The following is a 21,780-nucleotide window of genomic DNA, read 5'->3' on the forward strand; positions in this document are numbered from 1 at the left end:
TCCGGAAAAAAAAAAAAAAACCGTTTATATTTGCCTTGTAGTCTCGGATTCTTAAGTGTAACGAGTGACAATATTCGGCGTAAAATTTAGTTCGGTCACTATTAGACGTCTAAAAATGCACTGCATTATATGTATTAATGTGCTATAACGCACGCAGTTCATGGCACGAAAAGGAATTGTGTACGCAGAAAATATTCTTCGTTTGCTTAGGTCTTAATGGATAATGTGGTCATCAAGTCTGTAGAGTTTAACTGTTTATCAGGAGGACCCTTAGTTTATTCGCTACTTCAAGTCTTACATAAAAAAAGAAATGTGATTGAAAGGAATAAAGGCTACGAGTGTCTCACGAGAACAAAATGTCCATATTTCTGCGAAAATGTTACTTTTATTATTTCGAATGGTGATGGACAGCAACTATCTTAATCATCATCTTTACGATATCCGTAAATCGTGATGTGTCGATAATAACCGATTGTTTACGATTCGTTCCCTCATTATTGCTTAAACTCGACACGTATCTACTCACACCAAAAGGGTCAGCAGGAAACAAAAAAGATTCACATAATATTATATTATTGTCTGTATATCAGTTTTGGTACAATATAACCAAATTAGGCATAAACACACACACACACACACACACACACATATATATATATATATATATATATATATATATATATATATATATATATATATATATATATATATATATATATATATTAAAGGATTTTAATGTCCGGTTTTATAACCGGTAGTAAGATTAATTATTTATTCATGTATTCGTGGAATGGTCTACTGAATTACGCAGCTAGTGCTGGTTTTATTGAAATATACTTAGAATGAAAACAAACGTATTTAAAAATTAAGTTTTATTTTCAACAGAATCCAAAAAAGAAAAAAAAAACATTTTGATTTTATAATAATAGATTATTTAAGATTTAATATTAAACATCACTAAGGATGTAAATTTTTATTTGACACATTAAGTTTTCCCAATTCTATGGGATTTATTACTATTTATAGTTCGCCAATGTATCGAATGGAAATCATATACAGTGGTACCTGGATATACGAGTGCTCTAACATACGAGTATTTTGAGATACGAGCCACCGAGCGAGCGATATTTTGCTTTGAGATGAGAGCAAGATCTGAGATACGACCATTATTTCAATAGGGAAAAATTGCTTTAAGATACGAGCAATTTGACATACAAGCAAGGCTATGGAACGAATTAAACTCGTATGTCGAGGTACCACTGTATATATTTTACTAGATAGATATATTTTTCACAGATTAACGAGCGAGTAGATAGGACTGATTTTTAAAATATTGTGATGAATCTAATATAAATAGTAGAAATTTATAATAAGTGGCTAAAATAGAACTGTTATACTGTCCTGTAAAATTTTGTACTTCCTTTTGCAACTTACTTCATTTTCACTGTATGTAATTTTTATATTCTTTGAGAATGACATATTAAGTGAAATAGGTTTTGAAAACTATAGTAAGTTCCTGAGGATGGCAGCACACTTACCTTAGTTCACAAAGAACGCTCCTGAGCCACTTGCATCCACTGACTTCCTGCAATGCATTTGAGGTCGTCACTCCATCTAGTTGGGGGGTGTCCTATACTGCGTTTGCCGCGTTGCCACTGAAGAATCTTTTTTCCCCATTGGTTGTCGGTTCTTCGAGCTATGTGACTAGCCTAATGCCACTTCAGCTTGTTTTTCCTTACAAAAAAACAATGCATAGATCAAATTATTAGGCATAGGTCATTGGGCACCTCTATAAATTTGTCGTAGCAACATTATGGTTTTTATGTCGTTAAATATTAAAATTTAATGTATGTTATGGTGAATTTATAAAGAATAAATAGTGTTAATAGAACCGCTAATCTTTTATAAATTCTTTTTGATGCACCGTAGGTAACTGTCTATTAAGTCAACCTTGGTGATCTAGTCATTCAACACATCGCTTTACTTCCCGATGGTTTGCGGTTTCGATCCTCATATAATACAAACATTTGTATTCATGAGTACTGTTTGTATTGATCTTGATGTTTTCTATGTACAATACATATTTGTGAGAAAAGTCATCTTTAGTGTCCATAGTTATTGTCCAGTGTCCATAGTAGAATCTCTACTTTGTTTGGAACTTGTTGATGTTGTGTAATATTTCTAGTGGTATTTATTATTCTCGTTTGAATAAAAAAAATATTTAACTAGTCCTGTCAAATGAATTATTATTTATCAAAGATAAATTCACTTCAAGAATGTTATTTTTTCATGATTAAGTGCCTTTCTCGCTAGATTAATGACTCTACAAAGTGGCAAAAACGTGCTCCTCCCCCGTGGCTTTCAGTAAACATTAAAATGCAAAATTGCTTCAGACATAGACTCAAAGTACTTAGGTGAGAACAATGAAGTTAAAACATTCAAACAACTACGGAATTGTATGTTGTCTTATTAATATCTTTTAATCGAATGAAACTCGAATAAAGGGGTAAGTTTTTTGGTTGTTTGTATGCACATTTATATGCAATATAGAATTGTAATGGATGGCAAGTCGAAAGTAGTCGAAAGCAGAGAGGAATGGCTTCAGGGATATAATAGAGTACTCTGTGACACTTCAGGTATTTTTTATTTATCAAAATCATGGTATTATGTACTCTGTCCCTTTAGACTATATAGATACACCGTGTCTCAAAAACGCGTCAACAAAAACTATTGTACTAAAAGTGATGCAATTTTCCCAGTTATATTTCTAAACAACTGAATTAAAATATTGTATATGTTTTATCTTGATACGCCATCTAAAAGTAGTTTTTTTACTACTAAAATGCTAGTTATGAATATTAAATGTAAAGACAATTGAGAAAATCTAAAAACTTTTATATGTAAATGGGATTTTGTTAAGTTCGTCTTAATTTTGTTTATATGACACCATTTAAAAAAGTCTCAGGTAGTCTCAGTTTTTAATCTGTGGCATAAAGTAAATATGATAGACATAAATTCCCATGAAACTTATTTTACAATCGAATTTTCCTGTGATTTCATCAAGTTCTCTTGAGTTATGGTGAGAGTAGGTATTTGTTACTTTAAATTACTCTTTCAATGACTCCATAACTTTTAATAACATAATAGCTGGTCTTTTTTTTATTTACTCTTTCTTTCTAACATAATTATGTTAACACAAAATTTGCGGTACTAGGAAATTCGTGTATAACATTTCACGTTCCTCAGTTGAGCAGTTTTCGCTGATTGTTGAGTAGTCATTATTTTCTTGTACATCAAGGTTTAGAAAATAAAATTCATATGGAATTTTATTTTCTAATCTTAGGAAGTTAACGCTAGAAAATACTAAGAAATAGTTTCTCGTATGTTTTTGAAAACGGAATCAAAAGTAAAATAAATTAAGACACCATATTTATTACATTTCCTTACCAAAACGTTTATAATGATGTTCTATGGGCAATTTCATTATTCATAAATTGTGTTGGCAATGCTAGAGGGCAAAGGCGGGATTTTATGCGGTCTGCGGCTGCTCGTAAATTATGGTCAATATTTTATGTAAATGCCCTTTCTTTTAGGTTTTCTAGGCCTCCTTGTTTTCAGTCATATAGGTACATATGGGACTCAATAACTCTCATATGCATATTTATTAAATTTATGCCCCATTTATGTACATATATATAGATAGTTTATGTTTTTTTATTATCTATTCTATTACTATTTTAGAATTAGCATTAATTAAAGTTGAATTAATTATAATCAATTTTTAAGTGGATATCTAATATCATTACATTTGATTCCCTATGAGACAGCCAAAATTAATAAAACATTTTTAAATATTGTACGTGTCTTAATTCGTGCACTTTCATAATTACATATATAGGTTCTATCTGGTCATGATAGTCAGTCTAGTTCACGACGTTGGATTCTATTATTTTTTTAAATTTTGAACATTATCAGTATAAATTCAAAATGAGAGTAAATATTTTCTACAAAAAAAATTAACATCAAAATTCATCATTATTAGTGACAATACGGCGTAAATAAACATAAAAATATATATTAGAATTAATAATTTCTTAAAACAGTTTTAGCTTCTTTACTTTGTTATTTTGTATGGAGTATTTTTTATTTTCTTAACGGCTTATATTGTCATATTAACTACAATAAATAGACTTTCATTGATAAAAGTTTTTTTCGTTATGATGCCTAGTTATAAGCTAGGCATTGAAAAACTTTTCTATGTATTCCAAGTATTAATAAACATTATGTTGTATACATATTTACTTCTATAAATATGCATTTTGTTTTTGAGAATTCAACTTTGAGTAGGTAATATATTATTATAAGGGTTTTGATTTTTTTTATTTTTGAGTGGTAATTTTTATTATTTTATAATTTGGAATAACATGGGAGTCATTACTATTTGGTAAAAGACCATCAAAATCAGTTTATATTTTTTATATAAGAGGTAAAAAATACAGACTAATTTAGAATCTTTTCTTTATAAAAGTCGGCTAAAAGTAGCGGTCATGACCCAAATGTGTCCGAAGTTGGAATAAATATACTGTTTGTTTTATAAATGGACGTTTGTTTGTATACATTCACATATAACTTCTTTCACGAGATATAAATACGAAGATAAAATCAGACACTTTGTGAACATAGAATTACTCTTGCGCGACAACAAACAGAAAAGTTCATGAACGTGATGAATTAAAAAAACGTCATAATAAGTATATATTCGTATCTTTCTCTTGGACTTATCCCGAAAAATTTAAATGAACGTGTACTATAAAAAATATGCATAAAAGCTTTTACAATTTATAATAAAACGGTATAATTTGGGACGGGAATAATCGTCGTCACGATAAAGTAGATACGAAAAATGTATGCAATTAAATAAAACCCTTTAATTTTCGTGCACGGCATGATGTTTCGGTAAACTGAAATTAAAATGTATCTTCATGTAATGACATAAGTATTTATTTTTTGAATAATTAATTGTTCATTGCTGCATGTATACAACGACCTGTATCTGCAATTCCATTGCAGAATAGTACAAGCGTTTGTTGGTTTGGAATAATTATTACTCATAGCTATTTAAATACAATTATATAATTTGTAATACATAGAAAACAATTGTATAATTTGTAATACATAGACAACGATCATATTAATAATAAACAGACTTATAGATACAAATATTTGTATGCAGTGAAGGTTTATGTCGAAAAAATATTTAAAATGTTGCATTACAGATGATATTTCGAATAAGTTCAGTGAGAGAGGGATTCACTATCAATAAATAGCTTTTATTAATATCCATGCAAGTATCATTTTCATATAAAATTTGTGTCATCTGTATTTATATATGAATTGTTAAATGTGTTTCTAAACTCAAAACTGGAATATCGCTACAGCAATTTTTTTTCATTTTTTTTCAACTATTCTTCAAAGTACAAAAAAAGTTTTTATAAAGAGAAATTAAAAATAAAATTTTAATTAAAATTAAAAAGAATTGAAAAGTCCAATATTTATTTCTCGTACAAACTATCCGTAGCTACCAATTTAAACATTGACAGAACAACGTGAGTTGGGTTCGCTAGTTTATAATAATATGGATACAGAGTAACTGTAGATTTTCAAATAAAAGATCAAATAGATAATAGATTTATTGTTGAAATCAAAAATTTTGTTTTAACTTATTGGGATTTTCCTTTAATCCTGTGTATTTTACGGCTTCGGATATTGGCGGGTGCTTATAAATATCGGAAACTCGTTTAACAAGTTAACGCTAAGTTTCGACGTTCGAATACCTGATATTAAATTGTAGGTACTTACTTAAATCACAAATAACTGTTGCGTGGACTTTGATATTTTATCGTTGAGATAAAACTTGTTGTTATCAAGGTCATGTTCGGTCACTATTTGACCTGCAGTTAAAATACTTTACAAATTTTCGATTGCCCAGTCAATCGAAAATTTGTAAGGTATTTTAACTAACCACTTGATACCAAATTTGAAGGTATTCTAAGATTTTTCATTCATTGGAATATACTAATTCACTGAAAGAGCATTTCTTAACAAAATACTAAGGATTACTAAGGGAAATGTAGTTGCAGACAGGTTGAGATGAGAAATGTTGAACCTTTGAATGATTCTTAACACCTTGATCCACATCCAGATGAATAACTACACTGTACTCAGTTTGAGTCTTTAAAAGTAGACTTGGTTTCGCTACTTACATTAGAGTGCATTAAAGGAAACAGTAAGAGTCGCCGATATCGGACTCACAATAACGGACTACATTATAATATGCTATCACAAATTGTCATGCCAAGCTATCATAAAAGTCGATTATTAGAATACAGTATAATATGCAAGAGAAGAAAAAGAGTAATAAAACCCAATACTAAGTTTAGTCATGGTAATGCTAGGTACTCGCTTTATGAGAGAGACTTGTGCCGCAGCAGTGCTATAATTATTATTATTATTTCAGCCGATAATAATAGACAACTAAACATAAGCCTTCCATATAAGGGGAGCTTTGCCAGTCGTTGCCGCTTAGTAGGCGGTTTGGTAACCGCAGTTAGGCTTTTAGAGATGTTTTAAGAGGGATGCTTCTGCCCATCCCTCGCCTTCCCTTAGGGAAAGGAAGGGGTAGCCCATTCTGTTCTGGGGTACACATGGCGATACACAGTGATATAATCTTGATTTGTTATGATATACTATATTGATATCCACTCCCTTCGAAGTGAAATATAACAGGAAAACGAGTTGCTTCGCTTGGCTAATTTTGTACAAAGTCTCCTTATATGACCATGCAATGACTTATGTATTATTATCAACCTATACAAGCGAATCACACAAAAAAATCATGGAGACCTTTACACCATATATTTACCACATCAATTTTTTTGTGCAGGTAACGTTATCGAGTTGGCTAGGACGTAGACACGGACCGCGGATGCGTCGCACTTACAGTGCACTTCAAGCTTTCCGTCAACAACGCGCAGCGTGCCCTTCTGAGCATCACCCACGAAGATTCCAGCGGCTCAACACAGCCACCACCCAGCTCTACGATGCGCCTTCAAGAGCGCAGGTGAGGTCAGGCACAACCAAATTTAGTTGGGCTTGCGGTTGTGGTCTCTTCACTAACAACGCAACGTTGGCTGTCTAAATGCATTGACTAGAAACATAATATTATAATACTCAATTTAACATTTTTACATCCAGCGTGTATGTTCTCTAATAAATTGCTTTTTTTCTTTTTTTCGTGTTGTTGCCAATTATAAAGACTTACGAGTGATACGTAGTAAGGCTGTGTATATTAGAACAGTATTACTGTGACATTTATATGTTAGTGGACGATTCGCACGAAGCCATTCGCATGAAACATGGATGAGCTAAGTATGCATGTACAATGATATTAAAAAAAATATTATTACAATTGTGATATATTCTAAATTGCAATTGCGTTTGCTAAACACTATTTACGTAACTAAATATTGTTAATTAGTTATATATACATTTGCAGTTTACAGAACGTAACGTGAAAAATGAAATCGGTATTCTTCATGTAGGAGAACTCTCTATTCATTTATTTATACTAATAAAATAAAGCAGAAGAGTTTGTATGAATGCGCTAATCTGTGGACCTACCAGCCGGATAAAAAAATGCAGTTGATAGTTTATTTCTTGGGGAAGTTTAAAGATTATTCAACATTACAATAATATGACCACGGTCAAAGCTGCGGGGTACAGTTAGTACTTCGTAAAAAATCATGCTTGGCAGTCAGATAAATTGTAATTAAATAAACTTGTATGTATGATTAAATATTACTTATTCCAAATATTAAATTATTTTTATGATGTGTTATGAAAATAAATACATTGTATAATTCGGATGGATATATGATTGTGTAACGCATTATGTAAATAAATAAAAAACGACCAGTCAAGTACTAATAATAATTATATTTGAATATTATTACAAATTTTAACAAACTCTTATCTGAAGAAATAATTAAAAAAAAGAAGAAATATTTTCATGTGATATCCGATAGTGCTATTCGTGTTAATCGTCCACTTTTAAAATAAACTAATTTGAAATGATTAGATCATTTCAAATTAGTTTTTAAACGCTCAGGGTAGACCGAAATTAATTAAATTTTCCATCGAATTCTTTCCTTGCATTTAGGATCAAGTTAATATATATTATATATTAGATTGTATATATTAAAATGTAAGAAAACTTGAATCAATATAAATCATAATAATACAGAACGAAATCAGAATTATAAATACCATTTTTAAGAATCGTTCTGACAGTGAAGTTGAACATTTTATTCACATTGATACGGCGCGTCTAGCTATCTAATTAGTATGTGAGACTCAAAATTATTTTGTAATTATTTAACTCATGTTTTTCTGAGAAAATATCCATATATATCACTGTCAGAACACTGATTTAAAACCAATATTAATCAATTTAATTTACCCCTTTATTCATAAAAACTAAAACATCCTACAAACCTATTCTAACTATTAGTGTTTCGTCACTGTCATGAAAGAAAAGGACAAAGCACTTTATTAGTTAAATTAGGTTTATAAGAAGATTGACCTTTTTATGAATAATAGGGTTAGAATACAACCTGTTTATCTCGTGTTTCAATATTTATTACTAAAGAATGAAAGTGGAACAATCTATAAGTGATAAGATTTTAAAAACTTCTATTAATTATCTTAAAAATGTACACCATTTTATTTTTTAATACCGTATGTTGTAAGTTAAACAAATTTGCATGTAGTATTACAGTATACAGCGTAATGTTCAGGAGATAAATAGTAGTAATTTTGTTTAATGTGTAATATGACAGAAATAAAGTAAAAAATATATGTGAATAACAAATTATTGCCTACTACGTTGGTATCTATAGGATAACTTTTGATTTTTAAACGATTTGATTTACATACTTTTTTATTAATTTTATATTTATTATATATATTATAATCCAAATTTATTATTCCTGTGAAAATTATAGAAATTCGTGCTCTTTTTAACATAGTTACGATAAATTAATAAAGATGATCTCACTAATGATTTGTAAGTTACTTAATATTTAATTACGTATCTACTTAATTATAGACAGTAGTTATGTAGGTATATGGGTACGTAAATATTATAATAGCTTTTATATTCGAGTTACATGGACGGTACTTATACGAAAAATTCGGAATATATATTAAAATATTGTATTAATATAAGAGTAACGTTATTATTAGAATATTGCTTTGAGTTACTAGCTGGGATTTATTGAGTATAATCATGCCATAAAAATGAAAACGGTTAAATATAATAAATAAACAATTTGCGGAATAGTACATGTGTTATCTGAAATTTATTAAATGGATGAATATGAAATATTTACCCTGCTTATGTTATACGTTGGCGAGGTACAAGTGAGAGTTAATAAATGACGATGAGGTTAGTTTGTTTATCGTGACAAATTTACCAGAAAACAACGAAGAGGACTGTGTGGTAGTGGATGTGGTAGAGTATGTTATTAGAAAACGGGCCGTTAGTCTCCGTAATCCATTCCTATCTAAAATGATTCTTTTTTTAATGCATGATAATGTAATGGTAACCTCGCCTACGCTAACGGTATACGTTGGCGGGATATCTGTTAGGGATGATAGGTAAGAATGAAAAGGCAGGTCAGTTAGCCTACCACGATAAATACTTCTGGAATTAAGCACGATGGTTTCCAAGAGGGAGCACGTGAAGTTCGACTTGGTAGCTTATATTACTAGCAATTTAAATTTAACTTCATTATGTAGAAAAATCTATAAATATTATCTATAATGGCCAGCAAAATAAGAAAATCAATTCTTGGTGTACATTTAAGTTTGTTATAATAAAACACTTATCCCTTTTTTCATAAAAATTAAAACATCCTACAAACCTATTTTAACTATTAGAGTGTTTTGTCACTGTCTATTAAATTGAAAAATTAGCACAAGAAAAGAGACAAAACGCTCCAATAATTAAAACAGGAGAATTAACGTTTATGAATAAGGGGGTTAAACTACTATGCATGTTTTATTTATAAATTAATACGTCGACTGGTGCACAATCATTACGAGTTATATTTTTGCTTTTGCAATTAATTTTATTACTAGAATTCACAGGCAATCTTAGTGCTGTAAAATATTTAATGCAAAAAGTAGAAAAATAGTTAAATTTCACAGTAAATATTATACTATGCCCATGTGAAGCATAGAAATTAAAATATACGTTTTGTGTTTTAGTTTTTTTCGTTTTTATTCTAATTTCACGTTTCTATACAAATATTGCATCCGTTATTACATAATGTAAAATTAAATAGTTGCGGAACCTGTTTTCGGCATATTTGTCTTAATGTCACGATCATTAGGAATTTCAAAGCAAAGAATTTACAAGCTATTTTTGTAAGAAATAAGCTATATAATTTTACTTAATACAATATAATATCTATGCTATTGACGTTGTTCACCTTCGTCACGTCGGAAAAGTTTTTATTTCTTTTGTAATAGATAGGTTTTACTCACGTGTTGATTACGTTTAGAGTCTATGGTTATAATGCTGTCACGATTCAATTACTTGCTTCTTATTGTAACAATCTTAATTTAATCTTAATTATTATATGAGGTATCAATAATATAAATGAAGATTTGGTAAAGCTTTGTGTAAGATGGAACAATGATTTTCGTTGATTTTACTATACGAGTTAGAATAGATTTTCTATTTGATGGTGGAAAAACAAGATCGAATAACAAATAACTCTTAGATTTTGCCAGAGATAGCAGTAAGGTAAGGGTATTGGCATTTACAAATTGAATAAAAAGTTAGTAATAATGTCTACGGAATTCTATTACGTAGGAATGTGTCTGTAAAGCTATAAGGTTAGTTTTTTTTTTGTTTCTATTACTACATAGTTTTCTACACGAATAAGGTTTTATTCATTGTCAAAAATTGTGAAAATGTGAATTTAAGAAAATTAATCGAGTATGGTAGAACCTACCTAAAAATCACAAAATTTTAAATAGTATGCGATAATATTAAAGAAAGTCGTCTTCTGTTTCACCACATAACGAAATTTGATACTGGTTTCACTGTCTTTCAAATACTTTTTGCAAAGGATTTGTATTTTTTTTTTACAACACAGGGGGCAAACGAGCATGCGGCTCACCTGATGGTAAGTGACTAACACCACCCATGGTCACCCACAACACCAACGGCATTGCAGGTGTGCTACAGGCCTTTTAAATGGGAATGTACTTTCGTATGTGCCATATATCCTAATTTATACCCCTTCAAAGTCGGGTCGGGATGCTACTTGCCAATAACTTATAGATTTCATTTACATACAGTTTTTTAGAATGTAGATAGATATCAAAGAGTTATAATAATAATATTACATGAAACATAAACGTTTTTATAACACAGTAGGTAGACTATTTTTCTAAATCAAAATATATCTAATAAATAGGTGGATTTGACTATTTGTAGAAATCAATTGCAAATTATATGATGACCTCTGTGAGATAGTGGTGGAAACGTTGCTTTCTGTAAATGAGGTCCCGGGATCTATTTTCAATCAGGCCCTCTAAACTAGCGGCAAGCGAATTCGTCGATGCTATCTCATTCTATCTCACGGACTCGCTAGCAATGTCGATTCCATCGACGAATTCGCTTGCCACTTGTCTAAAGGTCCTGGTTAATTAAGGAAACTACCCTATTCTGTATTCACCTGGGTCTGTGTATTCTGGGTTGTACCCTAATATGTTCGTTAAGTAGTTCTTTGTAACGCAAGCTTTAGTACCAGGCAATTGGTGTATTTAAGTAGAGCTTTATTATTACTATTAGTGATATGAGACATCTTAATTTATTTCTTGTACTAAAATGATTTTTATTTATTAGTGAATAGGACACCAACAATCATATTACGTTTTTTGGATCCAAGAGAAATGGTTTTACCTTTATATTTCCATCAGTGTGGTAGAAAGATACTGATAGTGTAATTTTTTCTAACATAATTACATTGACGGCTAGTTTGTCTGTCTCATAAAAAAATGCAAACCATATTTATTATCGTTATAAATCAATATGGATCTTTTTTCGTTTATGATTCATATGAAGGTTACTTTTATTATAAATGGTTATTACGAGTATTATTTATATAACATATTCAGTGAGTATTCAGTATTCATTTATTCACTCTTCTTCTGACAAAATTCTATGAAAATGTTTATTTGACGAAATGGAGAGTTGAAATATGTTGTTTAGAATTTTTTTTCAGTTTATTACATTAATTTATATACGGCATGTATTTACTATTATATTGTATTTATTAATTTATTATAATATTATAATGATATATATTATAATAAATATATTTTTATATATATGATTAAGAACTAATTTTCATATTACGTTGTCATCGTAATAATAATTGTAGCCAAATTCTTTTCTTTTATCATTTTCTGTGAATGTTGCATTAATTTATACGAATATATTCTTTTATTTTTTATTTATTTACTTCCTCGACATAATAAGAAATAGTATTATTTTGAATGTAATAGTAAAAACTATATTTAAAATTATTTTCAAATTAAATTTATGAACTGTTAAAAAAACATTCCGTCTCGCGATCCGTTAAATCATTGTGAAGTTTCTAGAATGAAGTTTAATTTAAAAAGGTTTAACATCTCTCTGTAATATTACCGCACAATGAATAACTAGATATCAAAAACGATATATGCGCAATAAGTTAATTAAGGCTAATATTAACAAGACATATTTAGTCGCATAACTAATTTACAGTGTTTTTTTTTTTAATTATTTATAACTATATGATTTATAAGAATCTAATCCAAGTTGAATTATCATTTTTACATTCAAGCACATATTTGTTACTGAAATGAATTTACCTGTTGCCGTATAATGTATTTAAAAGTAGTTTCAGCGAACTATGAAGAGGGCTATGCTCAAAGTTTCTGTGCATGATAGAATCCAAAATGAGGATATTCGCAAATATAACTGAACCGCAGATATAACTGAAGGATAGGCAAGATAAAGTAGCAATGGGCTAGTTATGTAGCTCAAAGAAAGAATAACAGATGGCGAAGAAAGGTTCTTGAGTGACGACCCCGTACGGAAAAATGCAGTGGACGACTCTCTACTACATGGAGTGATGATCTCAAATGAATTGTAGGAAGTTAGTAGATGCAGGTGGCTCAAGGCCGTTTCTTATGGCAGTGTATGGATAATGGTTGGTATGACGATGATGATGATGATTATACTACAATAGACAGTTGTCTAAATATATAGTATTTTAGTGGAAGACCCTTAAATCTGCATATTTCTGATTGTGCGTTACCTCAGTAAGCTGTTTGGATGGGAGTTTGAATTTATAGCGCTAACCGCTGCAATTTACGCGACCTTTTGTTCGATGCTGAAGGACACTCTAAATATTTTTACTTCGGATGTCGTTTGTTATTTTTTTATGAAGTGAAGATTTATCTTGTTTGATTCATTGGTTGGAAATGACTAATAACTTGAAAGAGAATACGAGAAATCCGAGGTTCTCAAATGCTATATACATCCAGTGCGCTGAAGTGAAGAAAGGAGGGACATAAAACGGGATGAAGTTGCTTTATTGCCTCGTGTAGGAATAAGTTATGTCAATGAAATTGTGACTACAATATAATATATTTGATAAACATACAATATAGTATAATATTGTTCCTTGTAAGCTAATAACGCATGTTTATTATTTACATGATTTATGTGTTCTAATATTACATTAACTTATTAATGTGTAAATCAGACTTGTTATTTAGTTGTTGTATCTTTTGGAATGATAAAATAAATTGTATTTGTTGCCTAATAAGGTATACTATTAGAATAATTGAACATCTTTATGTTGTTTGATTTTTGGAAACGAATTTTTCTTTACCCTTTCTATTAAATTTCGTGTAAAATAAATAAAAAAGAGAAACAGCTTATTTATTGCCCGTTATTTCTAGACTCAACAAACTTTATATTAAAGAATTTGAGCATCATTTATTGAATCAATTATTGAGAGCAATCAAGTAACTTTCAATTACTATGTATAATATAGCTCAAAAAGGATTTAAAGACTAATGTTTTTAATTTTGTTAATAACATAAAAATAAAGATAGTGAATACCTAATAAAAATACGTATTGCAGCTCTACGATGGAGGCGAACACGCGTTAGATGAGAGGTCGCCATGGATGAATCACTGGGGGTGGGTGAGGCAGCGCGGACAGCCCTATTGCTCTGCTCAGAGCATCTCTAATAGCAGCCTACGAGAAGTCGAGGAAGAATTGACTGGAGAAGAACTAGCAATCTACATGGGCCAAGTCAACCGTGACATAGGAGGACTTACCTGAGATACACCGGTCTAAAACTGGTATGAAACACCAGTTTTTGAAATACATTTGTTTGATATCAGTAGGCTGATGAGACAGTTTGGTGTTTATTCATACACATATCTATTACTGTTTTATTGTATCACTTTAGTACAATTAGACAATTTGATATTATGTTTTTTCCCCTGCATATATGTGTATTAGTGTACTTTTGATATTTGGGAAAGTTTCTGATTTGAGTGGGTTTAAAATTCGAAAAATGCAGCAATATATTTTTAAATCAGAATTTAGTCATATATTTTATAAACTGTAAAAAATTTATTTGCATTGCTAATGTTATTAAAATTATTTGGAAATTATTAATTACATATTTCAATTGCATGCTGTGATAGCTAACCGTCCGCTTTTGTTTATTTATATAGTTTCCAAAAGTTTAGATAACAACTAGAGCATGATTATTTATATCTCCATAAAATGATTACGAAGTTTAAGAAGCAACTTTTAGGGAATATTTTGTTATAACTATTTATTAAAAAGAAGGCCAAACAACTAAAAAGTTTATTTATGCACATAAAATTAGAAATAATAAAAAAATGAATATTTTGAAGTACGTAATATACATTTAAGAAATGAACATACCAGAAAGTTATAAAAATAATAAGATGTTGATAATGAATATATTTTTATCATATTTATTTTTTATATCATGTATTTATGCTCAAAATTAATTAAGCATGTAAGATAGAAAAACATTGTGTGTATACTTACTAGGAACAAAACAATTTGTATTGCTAAATTTTGTTTCCTGTTTTTGTATGTAAAAATATAAATTTATTTTAGTAATTGGCGCCTTTTTTTATAAGAATAATTGAATTATATACCGATTTTTTATATTAATCTTGAACCCTATTAAAATGTTTGTTCATTTATATTAATTAATTACCGAGTGGTATATTGTTTCAATGTAACGTATGAAGTACGCATTATGGTATTTATTCTTTTATGTATTCGAGTGTAGTAAATGTAACTGAGGTACCTAACTTGTGTAATTAATACTAAGTTGTGATAGATCAAATTCTGTTTACACTTAAGTTATAAGAAGGACAACTATTACAGTTGTTCACAATGGGTATTTATGTTGTTATTATACTACTACAGTTATTATCAATGGTTAGTTATGTTGTTTTTCTCTAGGTATTTTGTTAATCGATATTTTTTTTTATTTAGAATTTACATAAAATTTATATTTTTTTCAGTGTATCTTTTCACTATTCTCTGCTGGCCATTCGCCTTTTATGAAAAAGGTCAATGTTAATAGAGAATGCCGTAAGAAATGGTATTCAGCCGCATACAACCATTGAGTTTTTGCAACAAATTTAAAATTGTAATTCTATTTAGATGGGGGGCGCCCTATACTGTTTTAGTCTTTGTACTGTTGGCGGTTCTTCGAGCTACGAGTATGCCACGAATTGCCATTTCGGCCTACCGATTCTTCGAGTTATTGGTCCTTTTGGTTTTTCTGCGTATATCCTCATTTTAAATTATTTCCACAGCTCGCTGAGCGAGTTAATAATCTCTCATATGACTTGTTATGTTTTGTAAATAAAGTAGCAGAATATTATTTTTGTTATTCGGAACCTGCCATTGTTCAAAAATATTCAGATATTTCCATTATAATATCAGCTAGGTACAACGAGCATACTGTAGTTACTAGGTGAAGCTCTGGCAGGAACCTTCCTACTGTGGATTTGACACGTGTAATATATACATTATCGTTAGCAAATAAAATAGATATATTTTACTATTGTTGTGTTGTTATATCTATGTGTTGATATATCTACTATATGTGTTGTGACTTCTTGATGGAATTTCATAATATTGATCACACATGTATAATAAACAGCACTTAAAATACTTGTACTTTGTTCAGCTGTATTTATTAAAATATTGGTTACTTACACATTTTTGAGTGAGGATGAAATGATGAAATAATACTATATAATCGATATAAAAAAATATTGATTGACTTCAATGCAAGTATATAAATATATTACCATAAGAAGCATTATAATAGCGTCATATGAGCGTCATGTTAGTTATCGTCACTTTTTGTAATTGTTTGTCTACATTTGCTTATAATGAGACAGCAACGGTATTATACAATTAAGTACAGACGTTTGTTCAAATCAAAACATAAAAGGGGATTAATTGAATACATTTGAATGTATTTAATTCCCGTGGTGGGTGACGAAGTAAGAATACATAACGATTATGTCACCACTGATTATAATTATATAATTAAAAAGAGGCGTAAATAGGTTTCTTCAGGGCCGGCAACGCGCGCGTAATGCCCTTGGTGTTACAGACTTTTTGATTACGGTTACTGCTTACCGTCAGATGGATTGTATGCTTGGGTGCCACCTCAATGGTATAAAATAAATCCCGGGCAGATGTATAAAATACAATATACTAGTATATAAAGAAAATATTGAAATAAATTTCTGTTCTAAAACACCTGGCCCATGACATAGTAATAGGATACTATCCCCTCCTAATGGGGAACAACAATGGGGCCGATTCTAAGATGTCATTTATCTAAATTTATCTCTTAACCAAATACTTTGACTTGATAGGTTTCCGAAATTATTGTTTTGTGGATCATCATAAATAAAATTTTGTTATAATTTTGACTTACATCTCTTAGAAATTCAGTTTCTATTGGTCCTTACGATAAAGATTTCGTTGTGATATCAAATTGAAATTTTGATTTTGGAGATAAGTTTGGTGAAATAGCGCTTCAGTATTGACCCTAGTGCCCACATAATTATTAGATACAAGATTAAGGTTATTAGGGTTATTGTTACTTAAATGGTATTATTTAATTAATCTCATTGCATCGCGAAGACGGGGTTGTTTCTATAAATAATATATAATAATGTTGGTAGTAATATAGGGTATATTGTATCAACCTTCGTGCGATCTCCTCTATAATTTATGTTGTTTTATTTCTGGTGAATTGGTCACAATATGCAAACTGACCTGACTTTATTCTCATTATTCACTGGCAGGGCTGCTAGGACGTTGCTTAATCTGTCGGAGTACATCTTCACAGGCGTGGTTGCAATTCCATTGAATCACGGATGAACCGTTTAGAAAATACTTTTTTTTGCTTATGCATTGTACCGGGTCTTTATGAGAAACTGATTATACATAACAATCGCTATAGAATTGTAACTCAACAAAAATAATGTTACGTTTTATGGTCGTTAAGAAGTTGATATTATTACTGTATATAAAAAAACTCTTATACAAGTTTGTAATTTGATCGTATCGTCGTATATGTAATATCGATTCTATTAAAGTTGTGAAGCGGGTTTGCGCAAAAATTACATACGTTATATTTGGACAGCTCGTTGCAACCAGGTATAATAACTTACAAGATATTTTAAGTATTTTTATACTTCAGAAGGTTGGTAAAATAATTGGAAAGAAGCACAATTCAAAATATCTAGCAAACAGCAGATTATTGAGAAATCGTGTCATTTTATTTGTTAACTTAGAGTCCTAACGAAAAAAGTATTAGATTATTGTTAATTGTTTAGTTCTGAATGAAACTTTAAAAGAAAGAACTAGAATCCTGATGTAATTAATAGGTGAAAAGAGAAAGGGAACTTGTTTGAATAAAAGTAAGAGTCATCACAATCAGTATTGAAATAATAAAGATATGCAACATATACACACACAAAATATACAGTCTAATTAAAAAGTTTTATTGAAGTCGGTTGAGAGTAACGTTTTCTGGTAGTGCAAAATAATTTGAAAGACTTATTTTTCAATTATAACTTACATGTAAAAATTAAATAATATTCAGAAACATTCGAGACAAACAGAATTATATTACTTCTACATCGATGAATAAAATGAACTGAATGGCAATCAGACCATCGTTTGTTAAATAATATTATCTCGTACCTGTTCAAGTAAAATACTCGTGGATAGTGTAAATAATCATTCTACTAAACAATAAAATTGTATTGGACTGTGTTGTAGGGTATTTTGTATTTTTGTAGTTCATCTAACTGTATATTTCTCAATATATTACGAGTAAAATGAAAAGATCAGTTGATTTTCTTCAGATACTTTGGTCGTCAATTTCTTCATGACATTATTTCAAACTGATCAATATATTGATATGAGAGATTGTATCTCGCATATCAATATATTAATATTTTTTTCGAGTTTAGCGAGTTGCGAGGTGAAATCCAAGGCTAAAATGGAAACGGGGCATGAATGTGCTAAAAACCTATAATAGTCAGGAAGGTGCAGATTATAAGCTAAATCTGTATATAATACTGTACATAAAAATATTAAAAATAAAGCCGTATTTTATTTAGGGGCCAATAGAGAATATAAAAAAAAAAGATTTTACAGTGAGCTATCAGCAATTGTAGCTATTTATTAATTTAGATCTTATAGACGATTTCAGGTAATCACATTTTTTACATTTTATGTATGTACCAAATAAAAAAAATGTTAACAACATTATTATATGTTTGGATTAACTATCATTTTCTGTATAGGTGGCTACAACATAAGTCAGGTATCGAGCGTTAAATATATAACCGATCAGTAAATATATACTGAAATATAAGTAATTATGAAAACGGAACTTAGTAGACCACACTCTTTAGTCAACACAATATTTTATCATTATAGAAAAAGGTCTCTTTTTTATAATTTTTATAACTATTTCGAAGACTTATAGATTCAACGTTTTCAATGTTTTGGGACTACTTTGTATATAAATTACTAATTAACTATTTTTGACTACCTATAGTTAATCTTAGATTATATAGATAGAGCATTGAGTCTCAATAACATGTCAATGTTTAGTATCTAATACATCTATATAATCTAAGTTAATTATATTGTAAAGATTATTAGCTTAAGTAGGTCTATCAAATAATAAATCATTAATAGGAAATAAAATGGTGTTACTTAACATACAATATTGCTGTGTACAATAGATAGCCGTCAAATACCATTTAATGTTAGATATAAGATACCTATATATCTTATAAGTAAATTTTTAAATGTTTTAAATATTCATAGTACAGTATCACCTTAAATATATTATTATAGAGTTAACCAGATCTATATACATATTTTTTTCATGTTCAAGTATTCTACCTTTAATTTAACATTCGTTACATTTGGTAAATGAACTTTTAAGATTAATATACAATCTAGTCAATTGGAAAATGAACTTTCTCAAATTGCCTTACGGTAGAGTGTTCTGGATTATCTCCAGATGTTCTTTTTCTTATTTATTCATTTTTAGACAGACAATGGATACAATTGCGTAATAAAAAATTTTATTTACTCACATACATTTTAGCAATTTTGCACCAACATTTAGTATAATTAAATAGTATTTTCAGAATAAGAACTAAAATGCTAAGTGGTTTATTATTATGATAAATGTGTTATAATTTGGATATATTTTTTAAATTAATTAATATTTCACAAGAGTAATTTCTTGCATACAATATACGTAATAGGATTTATTAATAAATGCGTTTCAAGTAATAATTCCCATGGATTAACAAAATTTATTTAATTTCTTGAGTATTCTAAATTTTTATTTTGAGTATTAACAAAATTTTGTTATAACTAACTCATTTGATTGTAATAATTTTTTTGTGACGTGAAATAACAATTTATATGTTAATATATTTCGATCTGAAATGTAAGAGGTAATATAAGAGAAGTGCTAACTTAGACAAATGAGACAATTTGGTGTTGAGGCATTTAATGCCATGAGTGGTACAAGTGCTATATACCTACCGATGTATAACTAAGTGTCAGCAACTTATGGATTTTTGCATTCGTTTTTTTAACGAGTAGTTTGTAATAAAAACTCATTTTATCATCAAAAAATATAATAAACTCTAAGATTATATAGATATAGCTTCAAGCCTCAAAAACGCGTCAACTTTTTGTCAGCTAATTGTTAAATTAGCTGACACGTTTTTTTTTATCAGTGCTCAATATAATTGTGCATAAAATTTATCTTGATGTATTATTTAATAAATAAAATGAGTGTTTACGCATTAAAAAGATGTAGAAATTATAAGACAAAATAAATATAGAAGTTGTAAAGGAATCACTCATAACTATTTGTCACTCAAAATTGGACAAAAATGGACAGACTCTATTTATATAATCTAAGAATAAACTGTATATATCACTTTTTTATATTTTAAATTTGAGAGCAAAACAGTAAATTAATCTAGTAGGTCTTTAATTGTCAGAAGGAAGTTATAAGTTTTTGTACTAGGGAATTATTTTGTGAAACACAATATTACTATGTCGCATTTAATTGTGATTAATTACTAACTGAATTGTCAATATGTACCAATTAATCTTCTATTTACTAAGTAATTCTATTCAGTAGTTAAATACTTTGTAAATTAATAAACATCAATGTCTTTTATTACTATGTGTGATTTTTATATATGTTTAATACTAGGTATTCGTTACGTTATTAATTGTTTACCAACTGGTATAAATTTTATAAGTAAGTGGTTGTAACTGTATATGTAACATATTTTTGTGGTCTCAAACTTCAAATCCAAAGTTAGAATAATTGTAGTTAGGTATAACACATAAAAAAAATATCCCTATACATCTTAGATGTTAAAGTCTACTGAAAAAAAAACTGAACTAATTGTTAGTTCATGCTATATATTCTGTGTATTAATTTATTTTATTAAATTATCTTTATTTTATTATAAAATGTAATTTATAAAAAATAAATACAAATTGGTGCTGAATGTGGTGATAGAAAATAAAATTAATAACAAATATATTTAATGAATAATAATATTCTATGAGCCTAATTGATTAATATTGTGTATTAAAAATTGCCTTTTATGGTTAGCACCTATCTGTATGTATGGCAAATAAATAATATTATATGTTAAAGATAAATTTCAAAAAGAATAATTTTGTCATTTTTTTATATTTTTTTATTTTGAAAATGTAATATAAGTAATATTAATATCTATGCGCATAATTTCCTATAAATGATGTGTAATGAAATATAACTTATTGGATTTTCATAACGATCATTCTATTAAAAACCATGAACATTCAATATTTATATGTAAACATAAAAGAGCGTTGGAATTATTTTAATAATTCTATTTCTATAAATGTTTCCAGTGGATACGTTTTACCGTTTATTGATGTTGTAAGAAATGAAAATTTAAAAATAAATGTAATATTAAATTGTAATAGGAATGTGTTAATTAAATAAATG

At 29.0% G+C, this 21,780-nt stretch overlaps 1 protein-coding gene across 2 annotated transcripts in view; it reads left to right on the forward strand.

Annotated features, from left to right (window-relative positions):
• The window catches only part of LOC113509311 (pyrokinin-1 receptor-like), a 105,609-nt gene extending 83,829 nt beyond the window's left edge, over window positions 1–21,780 (forward strand). Inside the window, exons 5-6 of one of the 2 annotated variants that reach the window (XM_052900148.1) lie at window positions 6,944–7,120; window positions 14,274–21,780. In XM_052900148.1, the coding sequence (XP_052756108.1) occupies window positions 6,944–7,120; window positions 14,274–14,477 (381 nt within the window). In that variant the 3' untranslated portion in view covers window positions 14,478–21,780. Of the gene's footprint in view, window positions 1–6,943; window positions 7,126–14,273 lie in introns of both variants that reach the window. The other variant, XM_052900149.1, reaches the window with a different exon arrangement.

This window comes from Galleria mellonella, unplaced genomic scaffold (assembly GCF_026898425.1).
Source record: "Galleria mellonella isolate WM207_F2 unplaced genomic scaffold, CSIRO_AGI_GalMel_v1 utg64, whole genome shotgun sequence".
NCBI classification, from domain to species: Eukaryota; Metazoa; Arthropoda; class Insecta; order Lepidoptera; family Pyralidae; genus Galleria; species Galleria mellonella.